The 21927-nt window shown below is 53.0% G+C and overlaps 1 protein-coding gene across 1 annotated transcript in view; it reads left to right on the top strand.

Annotated features, from left to right (window-relative positions):
• WDR90 (WD repeat domain 90) overlaps positions 1 to 21927 on the top strand; it is a 44692-nt gene that overhangs the window by 4806 nt on the left and 17959 nt on the right. The window contains exons 6-28 of the mRNA XM_069870029.1: positions 608 to 731; positions 1827 to 1894; positions 1989 to 2098; positions 2970 to 3200; positions 3684 to 3752; positions 4613 to 4723; positions 5273 to 5418; positions 5747 to 5804; positions 8512 to 8630; positions 8803 to 8964; positions 9878 to 10008; positions 11175 to 11291; positions 11868 to 12103; positions 12788 to 12927; positions 13463 to 13593; positions 15632 to 15762; positions 16180 to 16341; positions 16608 to 16736; positions 18121 to 18254; positions 18333 to 18370; positions 18831 to 18950; positions 19334 to 19513; positions 21024 to 21124. Coding sequence (XP_069726130.1) covers positions 608 to 731; positions 1827 to 1894; positions 1989 to 2098; positions 2970 to 3200; positions 3684 to 3752; positions 4613 to 4723; positions 5273 to 5418; positions 5747 to 5804; positions 8512 to 8630; positions 8803 to 8964; positions 9878 to 10008; positions 11175 to 11291; positions 11868 to 12103; positions 12788 to 12927; positions 13463 to 13593; positions 15632 to 15762; positions 16180 to 16341; positions 16608 to 16736; positions 18121 to 18254; positions 18333 to 18370; positions 18831 to 18950; positions 19334 to 19513; positions 21024 to 21124 — 2948 coding nt within the window. The remainder of the gene's footprint in view (positions 1 to 607; positions 732 to 1826; positions 1895 to 1988; positions 2099 to 2969; positions 3201 to 3683; positions 3753 to 4612; positions 4724 to 5272; positions 5419 to 5746; positions 5805 to 8511; positions 8631 to 8802; positions 8965 to 9877; positions 10009 to 11174; positions 11292 to 11867; positions 12104 to 12787; positions 12928 to 13462; positions 13594 to 15631; positions 15763 to 16179; positions 16342 to 16607; positions 16737 to 18120; positions 18255 to 18332; positions 18371 to 18830; positions 18951 to 19333; positions 19514 to 21023; positions 21125 to 21927) is intronic.

Genomic DNA, 21927 nt, shown 5'->3' with positions numbered 1-21927 from the left:
GCTTTCCTGGAGCCCCTTTCAGCACTGCAAGCTGCTTTAAGGTCTCCATGGAGCCTTCTCTTCTCCAGGCTGAAGAACCCCAACTCCCTTAATCTGGCCTCGTACAGGAGGTGCTCCAGCTGTCAGATCATCTCCATGGACTCCTCTGGCCTCGCTCCAACAGCTCCATGTCCTTCCTGTGCTGAGGACTGCAGAGCTGGATGCAGGGCTCCAGGTGGGGTCTCACCTGAGTGGAGCAGAGGGACAGAGTCCCCTCCCTAAAGTTACAAACTCATGAAGGAACAAAGCTAAGAAAATGAGAACAGAGCCTTAGCACAAATCCCATAAAACTGCTGAATCACTGAAGAGAAAACCAAGTGAGTCTTGGGCTGCAGGGATTTACAACTCAATGCCAAGCATTCATGCTCTTGGGTCATTTTGGAGGTTGAGAGTGTTGGGAATATTCCTGTACCAAGGTTGTTACAGACCTCAGGATTGTAATCTTTATTTTTCAGGTGCTCCCAAAAAGGGAAGTGGTTTGTGCTGGTCTCTGGGGGGGGAACATGATTCCAACCAGCTCCATGGGCCTTGGTGAACTTTCTCTCTCTATCTGTTCTTGTGCCACCAGATGTGACCTTCTCCAAGGCCCGGCAAGCTGACCTGGCCTGTCGTGGGGTGGCTCCCATGCCGCGGGACATGGCTTTCCCAGTGCCAAAGGGAGAGAAGTGGCACGACCTCTACGACTACATCAGGTACGGCTGCTCCTGGATGCGCTTGATCCCACCGCGGCTCCAAGACCTCCCCACTCCCTGGGATTGAGAACGCTGGTTGCGGAGTGACAGATCCAGAAGGACTTATGGCTTGAGTGGAGGCATTTAGGTGGTGTTAACCTACCTTGGTCTAACTGCTGATACTTTTGGGAAGGAAAAAGGCTGTAGAGTGCTCCGTGCCTGGCGTCCTCTCTCCCAACAGCCTCTTGCTGGGAGTAACCTGGCATAGGAGGCTACAAGGATAATGAGAGGGCCAGAGCTCCTCCCATCTGAGGACAGGCTGAGAGTTGGGCTTGTTCAGCCTCGAGAAGAGAAGGCTCCGAGGAGACCTTAGAGCAATGTTCCAGTACCTGAAGGAGCTATAAGAAAGCTGGGGAGGGGCTGTTCACAAAGGCTTGTGCTGATAGGACGGGGGGCAGTGGGGATAAACTGGAGAGGGGCAGGTTTAGACTAGACATAAGGAGGAATTTCTTTACTATGAAAGTGGGGAGGCCCTGGCCCAGGTTGCCCAGAGCAGTGGTGGCTGCCTCATCCCTGGAGGTGTTCAAGGCCAGGCTGGATGGGGCTTGGAGCGCCTTGATCCAGTCGGAGGTGTCCCTGCCCATGGCAGGGGGTGGGACTGGATGGACTTTAAGGTCCCTTCCAACCCAAACTATTCTATGATTCTATGATAATGCAAGCTTTTCTTCTGTGGGTGCTGTTCCTCAGCCTCTCGCTGCTTAAAGGACAGGGGCTGCTGAGCTGTGATTGGTCCTAGCACCTTGGTGGGAGGCAGGTGAAACCGTACTGTCCTCAGCGTTGGTGCTGGGCTCCCATCCGTGGTGAGATGGTTGCCAGAAAGTTCTGTTGGTCATAAGTTGTGGCTGATCACAGTTACAGGCTTAGCTGTGTTCCTAGAGCATGCAGCACCGAGCTGGAACGTAACAGTGTAGGTCAGAGCTGGGAGGTGTTTTTAAGTCCCTTTGTTTGCAAGAGGAAGAGGGGGATCCTACGGGAGACAGCGAGGAGGCTTTTGTACCATGTAGAATTCCTGGGTGTGATCACAATTACCCAGCATCTTCCTCTGCTTTTGCTCAGGTTCCCATCTGAGGGGTCCAAGCTGCCATACGATTCCATCCAGAGGAGCTGTCCCAGTCCTGTGGCAGGTGGGAAGACTGGGAACAGCAGCCGAGGCTGTGCTGCCCCAGGTGGATACCTTGGGTTTCCTAAAGAGCCCAACCTGCTCCTTGTGTCACCCAGGTGGCCAAGATCCAGAGGACCCTGTCTGCCAACTGCCTCAGCCGCTGATGCTCACCAAAGCGATCCGTGACCGACTGTCACTGGTCCATCAGTTAACCAGTCCCAAAGCTGTAAGTGCACTGTGGCGGAGGAATGACTTTCCTCTCTTCCTTCCATGGAGTTTTTCCACCACATCCTGTCTTTGAGTTGCTTTATGTAGGATGTGGAAGCTGCTTGTTGTCGTTGGCAGCTGATCCGGGCAGGTCAGGCTCCTGCTCTGGGCATGGTCTGCTGGCCACAGCCCTGCGATTAATGACTGGGTGGTTCAGCCTGGTGGAGCACAGAGCAGGAACAAGATAAATGCCAAGAGCCTCTTAATCTCCAGACATCTCTCTTCCGTGGCTCAGCTGAGGCAGCAAATAGGTGTGTCTTCATGTTATAGGTAGGAAATGAAGACTGGAGAGTAAAGAACTTTATCAGGAGCTCTTGGGGAGCAGAGCAGTGTGTGCTGCCCTCACCACTGGTTTGGTTTGGTGGCTGGAGGAGATGAACTGCACAGACAACACTGAGCATAGGGAGACTGGCTGGTCCATGGCCAAGTTTAGGTACCACCAGGGATGCTCTCCTTCCATCTTTCTCCATCCCTGTTTGTATCGCTGTGAAGAGTCACTCAGGAGTGCTGAGGGGGTGGCAGGAAGATGCCAGGGGCAGGTTAGGTTGGACATTAGGAGAAGGTTCTTCTCCCAGAGGGTGATGGAGCCCTGGAACAGCTCCCAGGGGAGCAGTCATGGCACCAAACCTGACGATATTCCAGAAGCATTTGGCCAAGGCCCTCAGCCCCACTGTGTGAGTGTTGGGGTGTCCTGTGCAGGGACAGGAGTTGAACTTGATGGTCCTTGTGGGTCTCTTCCAACTGAGGACATTCTTTGAGTCTATGGGTGTCTCTCTGCCTTTGCAGTGAGTGGGAAGCTGAGCTCTGTCTGAAACTTTGTTCTTTCTCAGATGCCCCACCGGAGTCCTGTAGTTACGAAAAGCATCCCTGAGGTTCACCTGGCAGCGCCATGGCCTCCAAGAGCTGTGCCTGCTGCAGACCAGGAGCTAGAGAAGAACCAAAGACTTAATGGCGTGGGGGACGCTGGGAAGTCACCAGCAGTCACTGATGATGGCATCCACGTTTATGCTCACCAGAGGAGCGAGCGAACCATCCAAGCTGTCCACACCAGCTCTGAGGAGGTGAGTGAAGCACTGAGGAGTCACAGCAGCTCAAGGGTGGCTTTGGGACATTTACAGCTGATGGTGGTGAGGCCGGCAGATGCAGCAGAGCTTCGGGCTCAAGTTTCAGTCAATCCCATGGAGTCCTTGCGCTGGCATTAGTCCTTCTGTCTAGCAGTTCTTTCCATACTTGCCTTGAAAGAGGGACACTGTGTTCGAATGTGAGGTCCTTAAGCCAATAAGGGTTACTGATTTCATAGAGCATGTATGGGGAGGGCTGACCACAACCCCTGACCCTGGGCGGTGGAGGTCTTGAGACTGGGGAATCCCAGCTCCCCTTCCTGCCAGATTGGAGTTCTACCAAGTTCAATATTTCAGAACCAACCCCTCTAACAGGAGAGAACCCAAAGCTGCCTCCATGCTTTAGAGAGGAGGGAGGGGTCGGGAGGGGGGACCTCAGTACAGCTCTAAGTGTGATGTCATTGACAGTTATTTTAATTCCAGAGGCTCTCGCCAGATCCCATCCTGAAGCTGCGGATGATTATTGGCTTTGGAGGCTGCAGTACAAAGTGGGTCAGTAGCTCAGACGGTTCAGGAAGTTGATGGGTCATCACAGATTGATTTTTCAGAGGCGTAAAAAGCCACTGAGTGCTACCCTTCCTGCTTTTTTCATTGCTCCAAGGCAAATGGCCATGAGCTCGTGTTTGCACAGTATTTCTGTTTGCACAGTGATGAAGTAGAAATCACGGAATCACAGAATGGTTTGGGTGTAAAGGGACCTCAAAGCCCATCCCTGCCGTGGGCAGGGACACCTCCCACTGGATCAGGGCCTCCAAGCCCTGTTCCAGGCCTTCCAAGGCCTGGAACACCTCCAGGGGTGGGGCAGCCACCACTGCTCTGGGCAGCCTGGGCCAGGGCCTCCCCACCCTCACAGCAAAATATTTCTTCCCAAGATCTCATCTCAATCTCCCCTCTTTCAGCTGAAAACCATTCCCCTCATCCTCTCCCTGCCCTTCCTGAGCGTGGTGGCCTCTTAGATCTCATGGCTTCTGCATTTAGCAGATGAAAATCAGAGCCCCTTGTAGGAGCCTGCAAAGGAAAGGCTCTGTTGGGTTATTTCCATGGGACGCTGTGCCTTGACTGTGTTAGGGTAAAGAAAGGGTTGTCTTGGTGTCCACCAACAACGTGATTTCTGTTTTATCTGCTGTTCATGTAGTAGACATGATTGTGGTAAATCCACTGAACTCAGTAGGATGTCAGCTGGGCTCTTCATTTTCCTTTGGGAGTTAGAAGAGTCCTTGTATGGAAGAGCATCCTCTCAGTTGCGTGCATGGGGCACATCTGCTGGAGAAACCTCTGCAGGTCCAGTCCAGCCCCTGGTGCTCCTCCAGGGGATTTGCAGGGGATTTCTCATTCCTGACTCGATTCTGCAGGCACTGTGGACCCGGAGCAGCTCTGTGGTGATCTACCCCTGCCACGCTGTTATAGTGGCCCTGCAGATCCAGACCGGGGATCAGAGGTTCTTCGTTGGACACACAGATAAGGTGAGCACAACTCTTTATGTAGCTGTACAGCAACCCTGTCCTTGTACCTCAGATGGAGGGCCAGGAAGATGATGTGGGGGCTGGAGCACCTCCTGTACGAGGACAGGCTGAGAGAGTTGGGTTTGTTCATCCTGGAGAAGAGAAGGCTCCGAGGAGACCTTAGAGTGGGTTCTAGTACTGAAAGAGGCTCCAGGAAAGCTGGGGAGGGGCTCTTGATCAGGGAGAGCAGGGATAGGATGAGGGGAGATGGTTTTCAACTGAAAGAGGGGAGATTGAGATCAGATCTTGGGAAGAAATGTTCTCCTGTGAGGGCAGGGAGGCCCTGGCCCAGGTTGCCCAGAGCAGTGGTGGCTGCCCCATCCCTGGAGGTGTTCCAGGCCAGGTTGGATGGGGCTTGGAGCCCCTGATCCAGTGGGAGGTGTCCCTGCCCATGGCAGGGGGTGGGACTGGATGGGTTTTGAGGTCTCTTCCAACCCAAACCATTCCATGATTCTATGTATACCCAGTCCCCGCTCTCCTAGAGCCCCTCTAACCCATTGCTTGCCACAGGTGTCTTCACTGGCCTTCAACAGGAACAGCAACTTGCTGGCTTCCATGCAGAGTGGACCGCTGAGTGTCATGCGCCTCTGGGACTTCCCGACGGGCACCTGCCTCTCAGTGTTTAAACCTCACATCTGCTCCATCCTGTCCCTGAGGTGGGTTTCAGCCTGGGCGCAGGGAAGTGTTCACGTGAGTTCTGTGTTGCAGCTTTCAGGTGGGTTCAGTGTTGCAGCTCGATGGCTTATCTGTGCTGTTAGCGCGTGATAAACTGGGGATGATTTATAGCTCTCCTTCAACCTTTATTTGTCACCCAGACCTGCTGGCAGCTGGCCCAGACCACCCTATACACTGCCAGCTCCCTCCTGAGCTCATCCCTCAGGTCCTGCTGTCTCCCCACACCCTGAACTTGTCTCCTTTTATTCCCTTCTGAGCCGCACTCGGGGTAGCAGGAGCTGTGTTTCACCAGGTGGCCTCTTCTTGCAGCTTCTCCTACAGCGGAGCCATTCTGTGTGCAGTTGGAAAGGACAGGCACGGCAAAACGGTGAGAACGGAAATTTGGGGGTTTGGAGTTTTCCCTGCTCTGCGAACCAGCAACACGAGGTGGCTGTTCTCCAGATGACTTATATTGCAGACAAAGCTGTGCTCTGGGCTTTCTTAGACACATCATTCCTTGTAGTCAGAGGGGAGGACTTACTCTTTAGCTGCTTAGAAAATACATCCCACCTACCCGATGCTTGCAAGTGTTCGTATGCATGATCCTTGGCTGCAGGCAACCAAATCCTTTTTGGAAGCAGCCCAGGAGAGCTTCTCGAGCTGAGTTTTGGGGCCATTTCTGTCCCTGCTGTGGTCCCTGCCAGGACAGTGAAGGCTCAGTGTGATTCTGCCTGCACCCTGCGGGGATTGCTGCAGGCTCACGCGCAGCCTCACCGCCCACCTCCGTGGTTGTTCTGGCCCAGCGGGTGAGGTGACACATGTTTGTGTGATATTTTGATTCCAGTGCTGAAAGGGGCTCCAGGAAAGCTGGGGAGGGGCTCTTGATCAGGGAGTGAAGGAGTGGGATGGAGGAAATGATTTTCAGCTGAAAGAGGGAGATTGAGATGAGATCTTAGGAAGAAATGTTTTGCTGTGAGGGTGGAGAGGCCCTGGCCCAGGCTGCCCAGAGCAGTGGTGGCTGCCCCATCCCTGGAGGTGTTCAAGGCCAGGTTGGATGGGGCTTGGAGCTCCTGATCCAGTGGGAGGTGTCCCTGTCCACAGCAGGGGGTGGGACCGGATGGGCTTTGAGGTCCTTTCCAACCCAAACCATTCTGTGTTTCTATGATTTTGAGGCTTGCAAGCAGGTAGTAGAGGAATGGGAATTGAAATGGGAGATTCAGCACTGACTAGAGCCCCAAATCCCCTTTTTAATGGCATTTAGGGTAAGATGTGAAGTTTAATCTTTCAGTTCTGAGCATCACAGGCATCACTGCTGGAAGGGATGCTGGGCGCTGAAGCTGCCACCCACTGCTGTAGCTGGGGATGACGCAGATCCCACAGGTCAAAAATAAACTTGTTTCACGGGACTGGGGCTTTTGCTTTCTCAGTGGAACTTGTTTCCTCCCCTGCTCTCTTACTGACAGCCCGCAGCAATCGTCTGTGCTGTCTGTGTGCTATCCTGCAGGAAAAACCAAACAGCGCTCCATTTTTCCCAGCACGCAGCAGCAATCACTGACCCGGGTGAGAGTTGGTGAGTGGGAATCAACCGCAGGATGGGAGAGCGGAAAGGGCCAGGGACTGGCTAGGAGCACCTCAGCTGGTGAGGTGATGTTGGGGATGGTTTTCACACAGTTCTAAAATGCAGAGCATCGATTCAGCTGCGTTTCTTCACCATCCATCACAAGCGGTGTCCCCAGGGCTCAGTGCTGGGTCCAGCCCTGTTCAATGTCTTTATCAATGACCTGGATGAGGGGATAGAATGTACCCTTGGCAGGTTTGCAGATGACACTGAGTGGGTGGAGGTGTGCTGGGTGGAGGTGTGGAGGCTCTGCAAAGGGATCTGAACAGGCTGGACCGCTGGGCTGAGACCAATGGCAGGAGGTTTAACAAGGCCAAATGCCGGGTCCTGCACTTGGGGCACAACAACCCTGTGCAGCTCCAGACTAGGAGAAGTCTGGCTGGAAAGCTGCCTGGAGGAGAAGGACCTGGGGGTGTTGGTTGACAGTGACTGAACATGAGCCAGCCCAGGTGGCCAAGAAGGCCAATGGCATCTTGGCTTGGATCAGAAATGGCGTGGCCAGCAGGTCCAGGGAGGTTCTTCTCCCTCTGTACTCGGCACTGGTGAGACCGCTCCTTGAATCCTGTGTTCAGTTCTGGGCCGCTCACCACAAGAAGGATGTTGAGGGTCTGGAGCGAGTCCAGAGAAGAGCAACAAAGCTGGTGAAGGGGCTGGAGAACAGGCCTTATGAGGAATGGGTGAGAGAGCTGGGGGTGTTTAGCCTGGAGAAGAGGAGGCTGAGGGGAGACCTCATTGCTCTCTGTAACTACCTGAAAGGAGGTTGTGGAGAGGAGGGAGCTGGGCTCTTCTCCCAAGTGACAGGGGACAGGACAAGGGGAATGGCCTCAAGCCCCACCTGGGGGTGTGGTCAGATTGGGCATTAGGAAAAAAGTTTTCACCAAAAGAGTCATCAGGCCCTGGCAGAGGCTGCCCAGGGAGGTGGTGGAGTCCCTATACCCGGAGGGGTTTAAAAGGTGGGTAGATGAGGTACTTAAGGATACGGTTTTGTGGCAGACAGGTATGGTTGGACTCAATGATCTCAGTGGTCTTTTCCAACCTGGTGATTCTATGATCTTTCCATTGGGATAATTGCACTCTTGCCCTTGTTGTGAAGCACCCAAACCTGGAGTGAAGTGCTGGGAGAGCCAGTGCAGCTGGCCACATGCGACCTCCAGCTCTTCTTTCTTGGCAGGCAGAGTTCCCGCTCCTCTGTGGGTTTTCTTTCCAAGCCTGAGCCCTGTTGCCAGGCAGCCCCGGGGATTTAGAACCTATAATTACAGATGCTAGACGAGTAGATTGCCATGCAGCTTTGCAAAGCTCTGGGACTCTCCTAAACCCTCTGTGCGAGAGGGTTTTTCCACCCCCCTCAGCTTCAACTCCATTATCTACGCTTTGTGCCCAGCTCCAGAGCAGGCAGGGTCAGTTGCTGTGATAAAGCTCTTTTGCTGCCAAGATTTCCATGCTTGAGCAACTCTGCTGTTCTATCTTCTTGCTTCAGATGGTGGTGGTGTGGAACACTGCTCAGGTGACCCATGGGGGAGAGGTGGCTGTGCTGGCCAAAGCACACACAGATGTGGACATCCAGGCCTTGAAGATTGCTTTTTTTGATGATACCAGGTAGCATGCAAAGAAAATAAATCTAAAGCATTGGGTCAGGTGTGGCTGAGGAGGGAATGGTGGTGCTGCAGGCATCCAGTTGCCAGTTCTGTTCTTGGTCCTCGCTATGAGCTGGTGGTCCCTGGGGCTTGGAGAGTGCTGCCTGCTCCTCACACAGTCTCTCCCGGGACAGGATGGTGTCATGCGGCCGAGACAACATCAGGCTGTGGCGTGTGCGGAGTGGAACACTGCGCTCATGTCCCGTCAGTCTGGGCGAGTACCATTCCCTGGAGTTCACCGACCTGGCCTTCGAGGAGGGGCAGATGGCTGAGCGGGAGCCAGAGGATCGCACGCTGTAAGGGGTTGCTGGGCTTCACCATCACCCATCTGCAGGGCAACCTCATGCTAAGACCCTCCTTCACCCTCCTCTGCAGGAGCATAGTGCTTTGCTTGGGGGGTTCCTGCAAAATCCAGGTGCCTTCAGGAGCTAAGAGAGCCTCTCCCCACCCCAGCATGCTTCACGTCCCCAAAGAGGTTCAGCTGCTTGCACAACAGCCCAAGAAATGGGTCTTGCCTCTTGCCATGCTGATGTTTTGCCACATTTAGGGAATCTTCCCCAACCTGAGGCTTGTGGTTGACTTTCTGGTCGCAGCAGGAGGAGTGTGGATCTCCCTTCTTTGACCTGAAAACCATTCCACCTCGTCTTATCCCTTCACTCCCTGATCAAGAGCCCCTCCCCAGCTTTCCTGGAGCCCCTTTCAGTACTGGAAGCCACTCTAAGATCTCCTCAAAGCCTTCTCATCCCCAGACTGAACAACCCCAACTCTCTCCAGCCTGCCCTCGTATGGGAGGTGCTCCTGCCCTTGTGTGGCCTCCTCTGGACTCGCTCCAACATGTAAATAAATAGATTAAAAATAAAATAGGAGACTCTGACCTGATTGTAGATGTGCAGGGCGGCACAGAGAAAGATGCCCTTGAACACTTTGTCTGCTTGTTAGGTCCAGTGAGAACCAGAATTCCAGATAAGAGTCCCCATCCCTGGAGGGGTTCAAAATGTGTAGATATGGTACTTCAGGACATAGTTTAGCAGGCATGGTGGGGTTGGGCTGATGGTTGGTCTGGATGAGCTGAGGGGTCTTTTCCAACCTTACAATTCTATGATTCTCAGAACTGCTTTCCGTCAGGCAGATGGTTTATTAGGTAAACCAGGCTGGGTGTTGACAGGCACGCCAGCAGGGTGCCAAAGCAGGGATTTCTCTCCTTTCCAGCTTCGTCTGCAGCAAGAGTGGCCATGTCTTGGAGGTGGACTACAAGAATGTTTGCGTGAGGAGCGCCCGACGCCTCCTGCCCACGCAGCCCCAGGGCAGGCAGTGGCAGGAGAAGGCAGGCAGCGGCACAGGTAGGCGCATCCGCAGGTAGAGAGCAGCTCAGCTGTCAGCAGGGTCAGAAAAGACAAACCAATCTCTGGTAAAACCAACTAGCTATTTACCTGCTGCTAAGGTTTATTTTGGGCTGATGAGGTCATTGCTAACTATTTACTTCTTAAGTCCTGCGAATAATCTTCCTTAGCACAACCAAGTATCTCTGTATGGAAGAGTTTCAGCATTTTAAATGCTGATTGCACTTTCAGAGAAAACCTCTTTAGAAACATGAAACAAGGGCTTAATTTGCTGATCGGAAATAGAAAAAAGAGCAAAGCAGACCGAGCAGAAAAAGGTGAATTTGGGGATATTTTTCATTCTTAAGCCTGCGCAGGGAGCGTAGGAATCTTTGCTGGTTTCTAAGTAGTACGGCTTTCAGCTTTTCCATTAAGTTTCACAGTGGCATGAATTCACTTTCAAGTGCAATTGCTCTGATATCTTAAATCTCAGTGCGTAGTTTACTTTGGCAAATTGAGCTAATTAATCCAGAGTGGGCTCCTTGGGGAGGTCTGTAACTCCAGTTCTTGCTTCGTGGGTGAGAAAACGCCCAAGAGGAGATGAAACACTGTCCTTGGGTGTCCTCCTGGCAGCAATGCTGGCGCTCTCACTAGTGCTTTGACCAATGGAATTTATACCAGAATCAAAAAATCCTAATTTCAGTAAATCCCTGTATTCTCTTTTCCCTTCTCACCGTGCTGCAGAGAGGGTTTGAGACAGGGAGGTGAAAGGGGTTTATATCCCAGGCACTCAGTCTAGGACAAGAAAGCAAAAACACGGCGAGGTTTAACAAGTAAGAATTTTCTGTGCCAGGCAAGAGCTGCAGGATGATAAAGAGGAGTGGGAATGTTGGGGGTGTCCTGTGTGGGGACAGGAGTTGGACTTGATGAGCCTTGTGGGTCCCTTCCTACCCAAGGCGTTCTGTGATTCTGTGAGTGCTGGAAAGGGATGGGGGTGGAACATGTTTTGAGTCCCAGGGAGGGTTGGCTGAGCCTCTTCGGCCTCTGTTGTCAGTGGGAATCCTGGCTTCTGCTCCTGAGACTTCGGCTGATGGTGCAGATGGGCTGTTGGACTTGACTCTGGGATGGGGCAACCCTCAGTTTAAATTGGCTTGTTTCAACAACAATGTTGGGGTTTGGGTTTTCAGGCCCCGGAATTGCTATAAACAGTATTAGCATCTCCTCAAGCTTCTGTGCCACGGGGTCAGAGGATGGCTATCTGCGGCTGTGGCCACTGAACTTCTCAGCTGTTATCTTGGAGGCAGGTGAGTAGAGATGGGAGCCGTGTTTCTGAGCTCCATTCCCTGACAGGATCAGAGCTGATCCAGTGGGAGGTGTCCCTGCCCATGGCAGGGAGTGGGACTGGAAGTGCTTTGAGGTCCCTTCGAACACAAACCATGCTGTGATTTTATGCTTCTATGATCTTTTTATGCCTGCTGTCTCTAGGGGTGACTGGCTTGGAAGTCATCTACTTCAACAATTATTCACATTCAGTCTTGTAACTGGGAGGAGGAGGAGGCAGGATCTCCTGGGTGAGAGCTGGCACACTGTCTTGATTCATGTGCCCTTACACCCATAGCTCATGTGTCCATGAAAAATTAGGGGAGAAGACAAGCAATTTTTCACTATTCTTGAAACAATCACCATAACAAGAGAGCTCGGGGATTTCTAGAAAGGGCAGAGACTCATATCTAAACTCAAACCTGTAAGCATTCAACCTTCAGGCAGTAGGGTGCTCATTCTTGTGTGTTTTACTTTCTGGAAGGTGGATCTAATGTGGTAGTGATGTTCCAGCTGCTCCTTTTCCAGAGCAGATTTCTGACTCCTATGTCTTTCCGCAGAGCACGAGGCTCCGGTGAGCTGTGTCTGCATCAGCCCTGACAGCCGCAAGGTCTTGTGCACGACCGCTGCCAGCAGTCTGGGCTACCTGGACATCCAGTCCCGCAACTACAACACCCTCATGCGCTCCCACGAGGGCTCCGTTTTGGCATTCTCCATAGAGGGGGTTTGGAAGCAGCTGGCAACAGTGTCTCAGGACAATACCATCCGCGTCTGGGACCTGGTCTCCAAGCAGCAGGTGGGTGAGATTGGAGTCAGGAGGTGTCTCGTGTTTATTAATAGCCTGCCTGGTCTCTGAGTTACCAAAGCTCCACTGTTCAAGTTTAAGCTGGGGAAGGGGCTGGAGCCCAGGGGAGCAGCTGAGGGGCCCAGAGATGTTTAGCCTGGAGAAGAGGAGGCTGAGGGGAGACCTCATTGCTCTCTGCAGCTCATGGAAAGGAGGTTGGAGCGAGGTGAGTGCTAGGCTCTTCTCCCAAGTAACAAGCGATAGGATGAGAGGAAATGGCCTCAAGTTGCACCAGGGGAGGTTTAGATTGGTTATTAGGAAAGATTCCTTCATGGAAAGGGTTCTTGGGCACTGGCAGAGGCTGCCCAGGGAGGTGGTGGAGTCCCCATCCTAGAGAGTTGGCCTCCTCTGAACCCACTCCAACAGCTCCTTGTCCTTCCTGTGCTGAGGATGATTCTATGATCTATGAATTTTCTTTTCTTCCATCTTTCATATATTGCTTTAGCACAATTTGGGCCTTTGTCTAAATGCCCAAAGACCCAGGACTTCACTGGGCTTTGGATCCATCCATGCAGGACGAGATTCGTGTTGTGGGAGATGCTCACAGTGGAGGATGGAGGCTGCTTTGGTGGTGGGTACGGCCACCAGGCAGAGATTTCTCCAGCTCTGTGCCTTCAGTGTGTCTTTTCCCCACAGCTGTACGACTTCACGGCTGCAGAGGAGATGCCGTGTGCTGTAGCCTTCCACCCTACCCAGCAGATCCTGGCCTGTGGCTTTGACAGCGGGATGGTGCGGACCTTCAGCTTGGCTGCTTCCGATCTCCTGGTGGAGCACAAGTAAGTGTGTGCAGTGGGGGCTGTGATGGAGCAGGGACGGGTCTGGCTGTGGGGGTTTTGACGAGAGCCACAGCCATCGTTGTGGAGGTGGGAAGAGCGCTTTATTGAGTTCATGTCCCAGTGGAATGGTTTTCAGGCAGCGATGACCTGCTTTCCCAAGGCTCTGCGTGGTAAAAGTCCAACCTGCGAGGTCTGTGAGGGCTTTCCTTGGGGCTTCCTGGTGGACAGTTGGCCAACAGTAGGACAAGGCTTGTCCTAGAGAGCAGCTGAAGCCCTTGTAAGCCTGGGCGTGGGAAGCAGGTGATGCTCCAAAGGGAAAAGGAACTGTGTCGCGTCCAGGAGCAGCTGGAACTCTTCACTGTATGGTTTTCCAAGAAGGATGGAGCGTGGCTTGTCCTGAGCTCCTGCAGGTGTGAGCACAGCATGGTCCTCTGCCTGTCCTGGGTTATTTTGCTCCCCTGGGTTCTTCAAGGTGCCACTGGGGTTTTGTTTGTTTGTTCTCCTCCCCTTTTTGATGTTTCTTGCCTTCTTCCAGGCAGCACCGCACTGTGGTCACCGGGCTGACCTTCTCTCCAGATGGCAATTTCATGTTCAGCTCCTGTTTGCAGGGAACACTGGCTCTTTACAGCTGCATGGAGCAGAAAAGCCACATCCAGAGAGTCCTGGGTAAGACTTCTGGGTGGCCTTCCTTCTTTTTTTTGGCAGCACAGCACCAAAGCCAAACCAGACTCAGCCTACTCGGAGAGATATCCCAAGGAACAAGGGGTAGGACAAGTAGATACGGCCTCAAGTTGCACCAGGGCAGGTTTAGACTGGATATTAGGAAATATTTCTTTATTCTTCACAGAGCAGTGAAACCCTGGCAGAGGCTGCCCAGGGCAGTGGGGGAGTCCCCATCCCTGGAGGGGTTCAAACTGTGTGGCTGTGGCACTTGGGGACAGGGTTTAGCTGGCACGATGGGGCTGGGCTGATGTTTGGACTGGACGAACTGAGAGGTCTTTTCCTACCTTAACAATTCTATAATTCTATGAAATGCACAGTTGAAGTTGGTGGAGAAGGAACAGGGGCTCAGAGATCAGGGAATTTGTGCAAAATCACCTAAGCTTGGTGTCAGTGCTGCAGCTGAACCTTCACGTTTGGACTCTGCTCTGAACCTGGTGATGTTCCAGAGGCAGAATAATGGGCTATTGGTAGTGGAATAAATAGAGAATTGCTCCAATTTCTGAAATCTGCAGGAAACACAACACAGCAGAGGAGAAAGAGTCTGGGAGGTTCCTGAAGTGTGTGGAAGAGAATTTTTTGACACAGCTGGTCAGCAAGCCAACCTGGGAAGGTGCCTTGCTTGACCTGGTGTTCTCAAACAGAGAAAGGCTGGTGGGAGATGAGGTGGTTGGAGGCCGTCTTGGGTTTAGAGACTGTGAAAGGAGCAGGGCCAGCAAAACCACTGCCATGAACTTCCATCAGGGCGGGTTTTGGCCTGTTCAGGGTTGAGAGAGTCCCTTTGGGAGGCAGTCCTGAAGGTCAAAGGGATCTAGGAAGTCTGAATTTCTTCAAGAAGGAAATCTTAAGGTGCAGGGCAGGTGGTCCCCATTCACCACAAGACAAACCAGCAGGGGGGGACCAGCCCAGTTGAATGGGGAGCTTTTGCTGGGGCTGAACATAAGAATCCTCAGCATAAGAAGGGTATGGAGCTGTTGGAATGGGTCCAGAGGAGGCTACAAGGATGATCTGAGGGCTGGAGCACCTCCCATATGAGGACAGGCTGAGAGAGTTGGGGTTGTTCAGCCTGGAGAAGAGAAGTCTCCAAGGAGACCTTATTGCAACCTTCCAGTACCTGAAGGGGCTACAAGAAGGCTGGGGAGGGACTGTTCACAAAGGCTTGTGGTGATAGCATGAGGGACAATGGGGATAAACTGGAGAGGGGCAGGTTTAGCCTAGACATAAGGAGGAATTTCTTCACGATGAGAGTGGTAAGACACTGGCCCAGGTTGCCCAGAGCAGTGGTGGCTGCCCCATCCCTGGAGGTGTTCAAAGCCAGGTTGGATGGGGCCTTGGGCAGCCTGATCTAGTGGGAGGTGTCCCTGCCCATGGCAAGGGGTGGAACTGGATGGACTTTAAGGTCCCTTCCAACCCAAACTGTTCTGTGATTCTATGATTCCGTGACTCAAGATGAAAAAGATAGTTTATCACTAATAAACTGTTGGTTGGACTGGGTGATCTTAGAGGTCTTTTCAACCTTAATGATTCAAAGCTTCAGTGATTTTCTTAGCCCTTTGTGTCTCTCTGCCCACCAGACAGACCTCAGTGTGGTGGGGTTCAGCACTGACCTCATTCAGGCTGAACCAGGCTGCAGCCGAGATCTCCCATCCTGAGCTCCTCATCACGTCTTCTTGTAACGTTAAAATATAAGCACTAAATTGAATTTCATGCCCTTGATGTTGAAACCGCATGCCCTTCGCCTTGAAACCACCCCCGCTGGGTTCAGTCAGGCGACAAGACCTTGTCCTTGAGGTTGTTCACTGCACGCTTTGGATGTTGCAGATAAAATTGCTAACAACTTCTACAACAGAGGTTGCTTCCTTCTCAAGTTAGAACATTAACCCAAGGCTGATTCGGAGAGAGGAGCACCTTCTGGTCAGCAGCACCATCACAGGATGTGCTGGTTGCATCCTCTCTTCATCCTCTCTCTCACTGTGGCCCTCAGGCAATGTGGTGGCCCGAGATGCTGGGAGCGGTCCTGACACGTTGGTGGTCAGTGAGGACAGCCGTCTCTTGGCCTTCGTGGGTCCCTCCAAGTACGTTGTGACTGTGATGGAGGCCTGCTCTCTAGACGAGGTACCCAGCGGGGTCCCCTCCTTCCTGGGGGAGGGTGGGGATGGCAGCAGGTGCCACAGGGGCTACATCAGATCAGGTAGGCTTTGGGCAACAGTGACGTTGGAGAAGACCCTTTCCTGCACAACAGATGCTTGCTCGGGGTGTTTACAGTGAGGTTTGTTTTCCATTGTGTGAGATAAGTATAGTCTCTTCTTCTCCAGCTTCATTCCTCTCCAGAAAGATAATTTGAAACTGGTACGTGGTGAGCTGCTCTCCTGGGCAGCAGGGACGTTGCCTGGAGCCTGCAGCCCCTCATTTGGTGGGAAGGGAAGGGTTGGGGGGCTCCATAGCCTTGTCTTAGGAGAGCTATGAGGGCAATCCTAAACCTTCCACCGTACTTGCTCCAGGACGTTTGTTCAGTAGCTCCTTGTTTCACAGCTACTGAGAGTGGACATCAGCATTCTCAATGTAACCAGCACAGCCCTGGACTCCGCAGCGAGACTCTGCTTTGCTCCGGTGCCTCAAAAGGAGCTCCTGGTGTCCACATCTTCCAATAAAATCCTTGTCCTTGATGCAGAAACGGGACGACTGGTGCGAGAGGTAGGATGTCATGAAGTTCATCCACTGAGTTCTCTTGCCTTGTGGCACTTGGCACACTTTGTGTCACTGTAGGGGGCCAGATTAGAGAAGAAGCTTCAAAGAAACGCGAGTGGCAAGCACATAGCTCACCTGGTGTGGTCATGCTCAGGGTGGGCGTGAGCATGTCCGTGTTTTCCGAGCTGTCGCATTCCTGTCCTCTTGCTGAGGCTTAAGTAAGGACATAAACTTGCTCAGTGAATGCTGCTGGTGTTCTTCCTTGTCCTCAGGTGTCTCCTGTGCACAAGATGTCCTGTTCTTCCTTGGCTCTCAGCAAGGATAGCAGGTACCTGCTTACTGCAGGCGACAAGGTTATCAAAGTGTGGGACTACCAGATGCGCTTCAATGTCAACTTCCAGGTATGTAAAGAGAGGGAAGGCGGCGGCGGGGGAGTTGCCCTGAGCAAGCATCCCTGGAGAAGAGAGCAGCAAATGTCCTCTGTGTGCCTTGGCACACTGTCCCAGTCCCAGTTTGGCCAGCAGCTGAGAAATACAGCCCTGTTCCCACAGTGCAAATGTGCGTCAGTGAGCCAGGTGCTTCTGAAAAGTTCTGAGCTTAGGTGGGCGAGAAGGCCACCAGCATCTTGGCTTGGATCAGCCCTGGGGTGGCCAGCAGGAGCAGGGCAGGGATTGTCCCCTGCACTCAGCACTGGGGAGGCCAAACCTCGAATCCTGGCTCAGTTTTGGGCCCCTCAGTGCTAGAAAGACCTTGAAGGGCTGGAGCACATCCGGAGAAGGGAATGGGGCTGGGGAAGGGTCTGGAGAACAGGGCTTGTGGGAGCGGCTGAGGGCCCTGGGGCTGTTTAGGCTGGAGAAGAGGAGGCTGAGGGGAGACCTCATTGCTCTCTGCAGCTCCTGGAAAGGAGGTTGGAGCAAGGTGGATGCTGGGCTGTGCTCCCAAGTGACAAGAGATGGGGCAAGAGGAAATGGCCTCAAGTTGTGCCAGGGGAGGTTTAGACTGGATCTTAGGAAACATTTCTTCACTGACAGAGCAGTGAAGCCCTGGCAGAGGCTGCCCAGGGCAGTGGGGGTGTCTCCATCCCTGGAGGGGTTCAGAAAATGTGTAGTTGTGGCACTTTGGGACATGGTTTAGCAGGCACGATGGAGTTGGGCTGATGGTTGGACTGAATGAGCTTAGAGGGTTTTTCCAGTTTCAGTGATTCTATGATTCTTTGTGCTAGGGGATGGACCCACCCAAGCAAAATGGCTCACCCAGGGTTTCAGAAGTGTTGAGAGTTGGGATAAGGCCCTGGGGGGTTTCAGCTTCTGCTTGTTTCTCCATACAGTGTGGTGAAGGTCAGCCCTGAGTCTGAGCACTGTGTGGTGTGGTGATGGCCTTTGGGGGGATCACAGCATCATGAAGTGGTTTGGGTCAGAAGGGACCTCAAAGCCCATCCAGTCCCATGGGCAGGGACACCTCCCACTGGATCAGGGGCTCCAAGCCCCATCCAACCTGGCCTGGAACACCTCCAGGGATGGGGCAGCCACCACTACTCTGGGCAGCCTGGGCCAGGGCCTCCCCACGCATCACAGGAAGCCTTTCTTCCCAAGATCGTACCACAGTCTCTCCTCTTGCAGATTCAAACTGTTCCCCCTTGTCCTGTCCCTGCCCTCGCTGATCAAGAGTCCCTCCCCAGCTTTCCTTCTGCTGAGGAGCGTAGGCACTCGCTGTGCGGGGCAGGGAGAGCAGTGACCCTGCCCTGATAGGACAGGATGGAGAAGCTCAAGGGGTGCTCTCTCCCAGGTCTACATCGGGCACTCGGAGCCAGTGCACCAGGTGGCCTTCACCCCAGACCAACAGCACATCATCAGCGTTGGAGATGCCATCTTCCTCTGGGATTTCCTGGCTCTGCCCGCAGAGGCGTCACCTCCATCTGAGTAAGTGCCTTCCCCTGCCCCCTTACCTCCCCTGCCCCATCCTTTCTCTCTGTAACCCTTATCTCCTTGCCTTTCCAGGGCTTGTTCCTCCGGGTCTGCTCTGCTGCTGGGAGCAGGTGAGTTCTCCTCCTTACAGTAGTTGTGCTGGCAGCTGTCCCACAGCTGCTCCTCATGGCAGAGGGTAGGGGTTGGGAGTTTTAGTTCCTTCTGTCAAGGAGTCACAGTGTAGAGGGCAGCTAATTAGCCAGAAAGAATGGTCTCCAATTAACAAGCATCTCGTAATGGGAATCTGCTGGCCAAGGAAAGGATGTTCTGAGCAGTGCTGCTCTGGGTTTTCTGGTAGGTTTTTCAGCTTTCACCTTCTGTCTTCCTTTGCCTCCATCTTTTCTGTCTTCTCTTTCCCTGCCCTCACTGTCCCTCTCTGTCCCTCCCTTTCTTGAAGAACAGAGGAGAAGTGGCTCGTCCTGTGTAGGAGGTAGCTGGAAAAATGAGATTGGAACTATCACTGATCAGCCCAGGAGGATGAGAGGATCTGAGGGATGGAAGATGTTACAACGAACCCTTTTCCTTTCACAGAAGGGAGCTCTGAGGAGCTAAAGGATGCCTCTGATATACCTCGGCAGACGGTTCCTCTGCCATTCCTCTCCTCACCACCATGTTTGAATGTCAGCTCTGTCCACCAAGGAGGTTGTCAAAGTAAGAGGAACTGCTTGCAGTTTTTGTTTTAGGAAGAACTCCTTTCACCCTCAGAGCCATCCCTGCCCCGATTCCCTTACTGCAGGCTGGCAGCCCAGTCTGCACTTCCCTTCTCCTAACTTGAACCAAGCCAGCCAGAGGTGTTGAGATTCAGCACCACTTTATCCTCTGGTTTGTAGACAAAGCTGCTGGCACAGCTTGTCTGAGGGCTGTGGTGAATACCTTGCTGGCCCTGCCTGGGAGGAGAAGTCTGCTTTGTCCTCCACCCTAACAGACAGGTTGTTAGAGCAGAAGGACGCTGCCAGAACCAGAGGGTTGGCTACACCTCAAGTGGTCCTGAAAGACATGGATGGCTCTGTCCTTCCACTGATTTTCCTCTTCAGGTATTTTCTCTGAGTCGGACAAAGAGGAGGAAGCAGCTCTGCCAGGTTGCAGCAGGATGGTAGCAAGTGGAGACAAAGAAGCCTCGGTCCTTGTGGTGGGGTTGGGCAGGAACAAGGATCTCATTGTGAGGCCCAAAGTGAGGCAGGAGAGCTCGAGGCCTCCTGGACAATCAGCAAACGGTAAATCTGGGGTATTCCCTTCTTGTGCAGAGCTTGGCTCCTTAGGGGTACGATGTGTATGGGCCTTGGGCTGTCCCTGAGGAATAAAGATTATTAGTTTGGTACAGGCAGACCTGGACGTGTGCTGTGAGGTGTGAGACAAACGGCAGCAATGGGTTCCCCTGGGCTCTTCCCACGGGAAGGCAGTATTGAGGGATGCTCACACTGGTTCCCAGGACTGCTTGTTTCCCTGGCTCTTTCCCTGCTGCTGCTTCTAGGCATGCCAGAAGCTGCTTTTCAGCTCAGAGCCAATATCATCTTGAAGTGGCACGTTCTATTAAACCCAGCTGAAATTAAAGCTCCCAATGTCTCTATTAATAGACGCGCAGCCTCAAAGCTGCAACAGTCCAGGGCGAGCTGCCAGAAGCAGGCAGCTGCCAGCACTCAGCCCCAGGCAGGACTTGTTGGAAAGCTTCAACATAAAACCGTGCCACCGCCACTCTCCTTGAAGACCTCTTTCTAGCTGTGCAGCTTGTGCTTTTGCTGCGCTGCCCGGGGCATGCCCTCAGAATCATAGAATCATTAGGCTGGAAAAGGCCTTAGAGATCATCAACTCCCAACCGTACCTGTCTACTAAAAAATCATGTCCCCAAGCACCTCATCTACCTGTCTTTTAAACACTTCCAGGGATGGGGACTCCACCACCTCCCTGGGCAGCCTCTGCCAGTGCTTGAGAACCCTGTCTGTGAAGAAATTTTTCCTGATGTCCAATCTAAACCTCTCCTGGCACAGCTTAAGGCTATCTCCTCTTGTCCTATCACCTATCACTTGGAAGAAGAGACCAACACCCACCTCTCTGCAACCTCCTTTTGGATAGTTGTAGAGAGGAAAAAGGCTGGAGACCTTATAGTGACCTTCCAGTACCTGAAGGGGCTACAAGAAAGCTGGAGAGGGGCTGTTTACAAGGGCTTGTGGTGATAGGATGAGGGGCAATGGGGATAAACTGGAGAGGGGCAGGTTTAGACTGGACATAAGGAAGAATTTCCTGCGATGAGAGTGAAGATTGAGATGAGATCTTGGGAGAAGAAATGTTTTGCTGTGAAGGTGTTGAGGCCCTGGCCCAGGTTGCCTAGGGAAGCTGTGGCTGCCTGCCCCTTCCCTGGAGGTGTTCAAGGATGGGTTGGATGGGGCTTGGAGCCCCTGATCTAGTGGGAGGTGTCCCTGCCTGTGGCAGGGGTTGGATCTGGATGAGCTTTGAGGTCCCTTCCAACCCAAACTATTCTGTTTCTATGTTCTCGGTGTGGTGTGGCTGAGTGGGATGATGCAGGGAGATGGATCTTCCTGTCTTCTTCCTGGAATGCTGGTACTTTTCCTACGGCCAGCTGGGTCGGAGCATGTGTGATGCTGCAATCTGATTTTTGCCTCAAGTGTGTGTATGCACGCATGGAGAACAAGCCACAGCTTACCTGTCTTCCCAAACCATTCCCAGGAGGAGCAACCCATAAGCATTGTGTTCTTCTTTGTGTGGCAGAACTCAGAAAGGAGACCAGAAGTCCCAAGTCCCAGTGCTCCATCCGCCCAGATTCCTACCGGCATTTCACTCCTTGCTTCAAGGCATCGGTGCTCCCGCAGGTGAGAGTTGGGGCAGGGCTGGTAAACCAGCTGTGTCCTGGGCTGCAGCCACAGCAGTGGAACCAGCAGGGCCAAAGAGGGCACTCTGCCCCTTTGCTCCGCTCTGGTGAGACCCCACCTGGATCCCTGCATCCAGCTCTGGAGTCCTCAGCACAGGAAGGACATGGAGCTGTTGGAACGAGTCCAGAGGAGGCCACAGAGATGATCCGAGGGCTGGAGCACCTCCCGTACGAGGACAGGCTGAGAAAGTCGGGGTTGTTCAGCATGGAGAAGAGAAAGCTCCAAGGAGACCTTAGAGCAGCTTCCAGTGCTGAAAGGGGCTCCAGGAAAGCTGGGGAGGGGCTCTTGATCAGGGAGTGCAGGGACAGGACAAGGGGAATGGTTTTCAGCTGGAATAAGGGAGGCAGAGGTGAGATCTTAGGAAGAAATGTTTTTCTGTGAAGGTGAGGAGGCCCTGGCCCAGGTTGCCCAGAGCAGTGGTGGCTGCCCCATCCCTGGAGGGGTTCAAGGCCAGGTTAGATGTGGATTGATCACCCTGATCCAGTGGGAGGTGTCCCTGCCCCTGACAGGGGGCTGGAACTGGGTGGGCTTTGAGGTCCCTTCAACCCAAACTCTTCCATGATTCTGTGAGTTTCCAATCTGTTTCCATTTTGTTCTCTGTGTGAAAGCAATTGTGAAAGATACTCCTGGGCTTGATGTTCAATTAGAAACTCCTAACGTTAGGTCTCCTTTCTCCTCCACAAACAGCCATTTCCAGACAAGTAAAAAGTGAGTTGTGATCGATTCTCTCTTTGTTCAGCAAA

Source organism: Phaenicophaeus curvirostris, chromosome 16 (genome assembly GCF_032191515.1).
Source record: "Phaenicophaeus curvirostris isolate KB17595 chromosome 16, BPBGC_Pcur_1.0, whole genome shotgun sequence".
Classification (NCBI taxonomy): Eukaryota; Metazoa; Chordata; class Aves; order Cuculiformes; family Cuculidae; genus Phaenicophaeus; species Phaenicophaeus curvirostris.
This window is presented reverse-complemented; position numbering and strand designations above follow the sequence as displayed.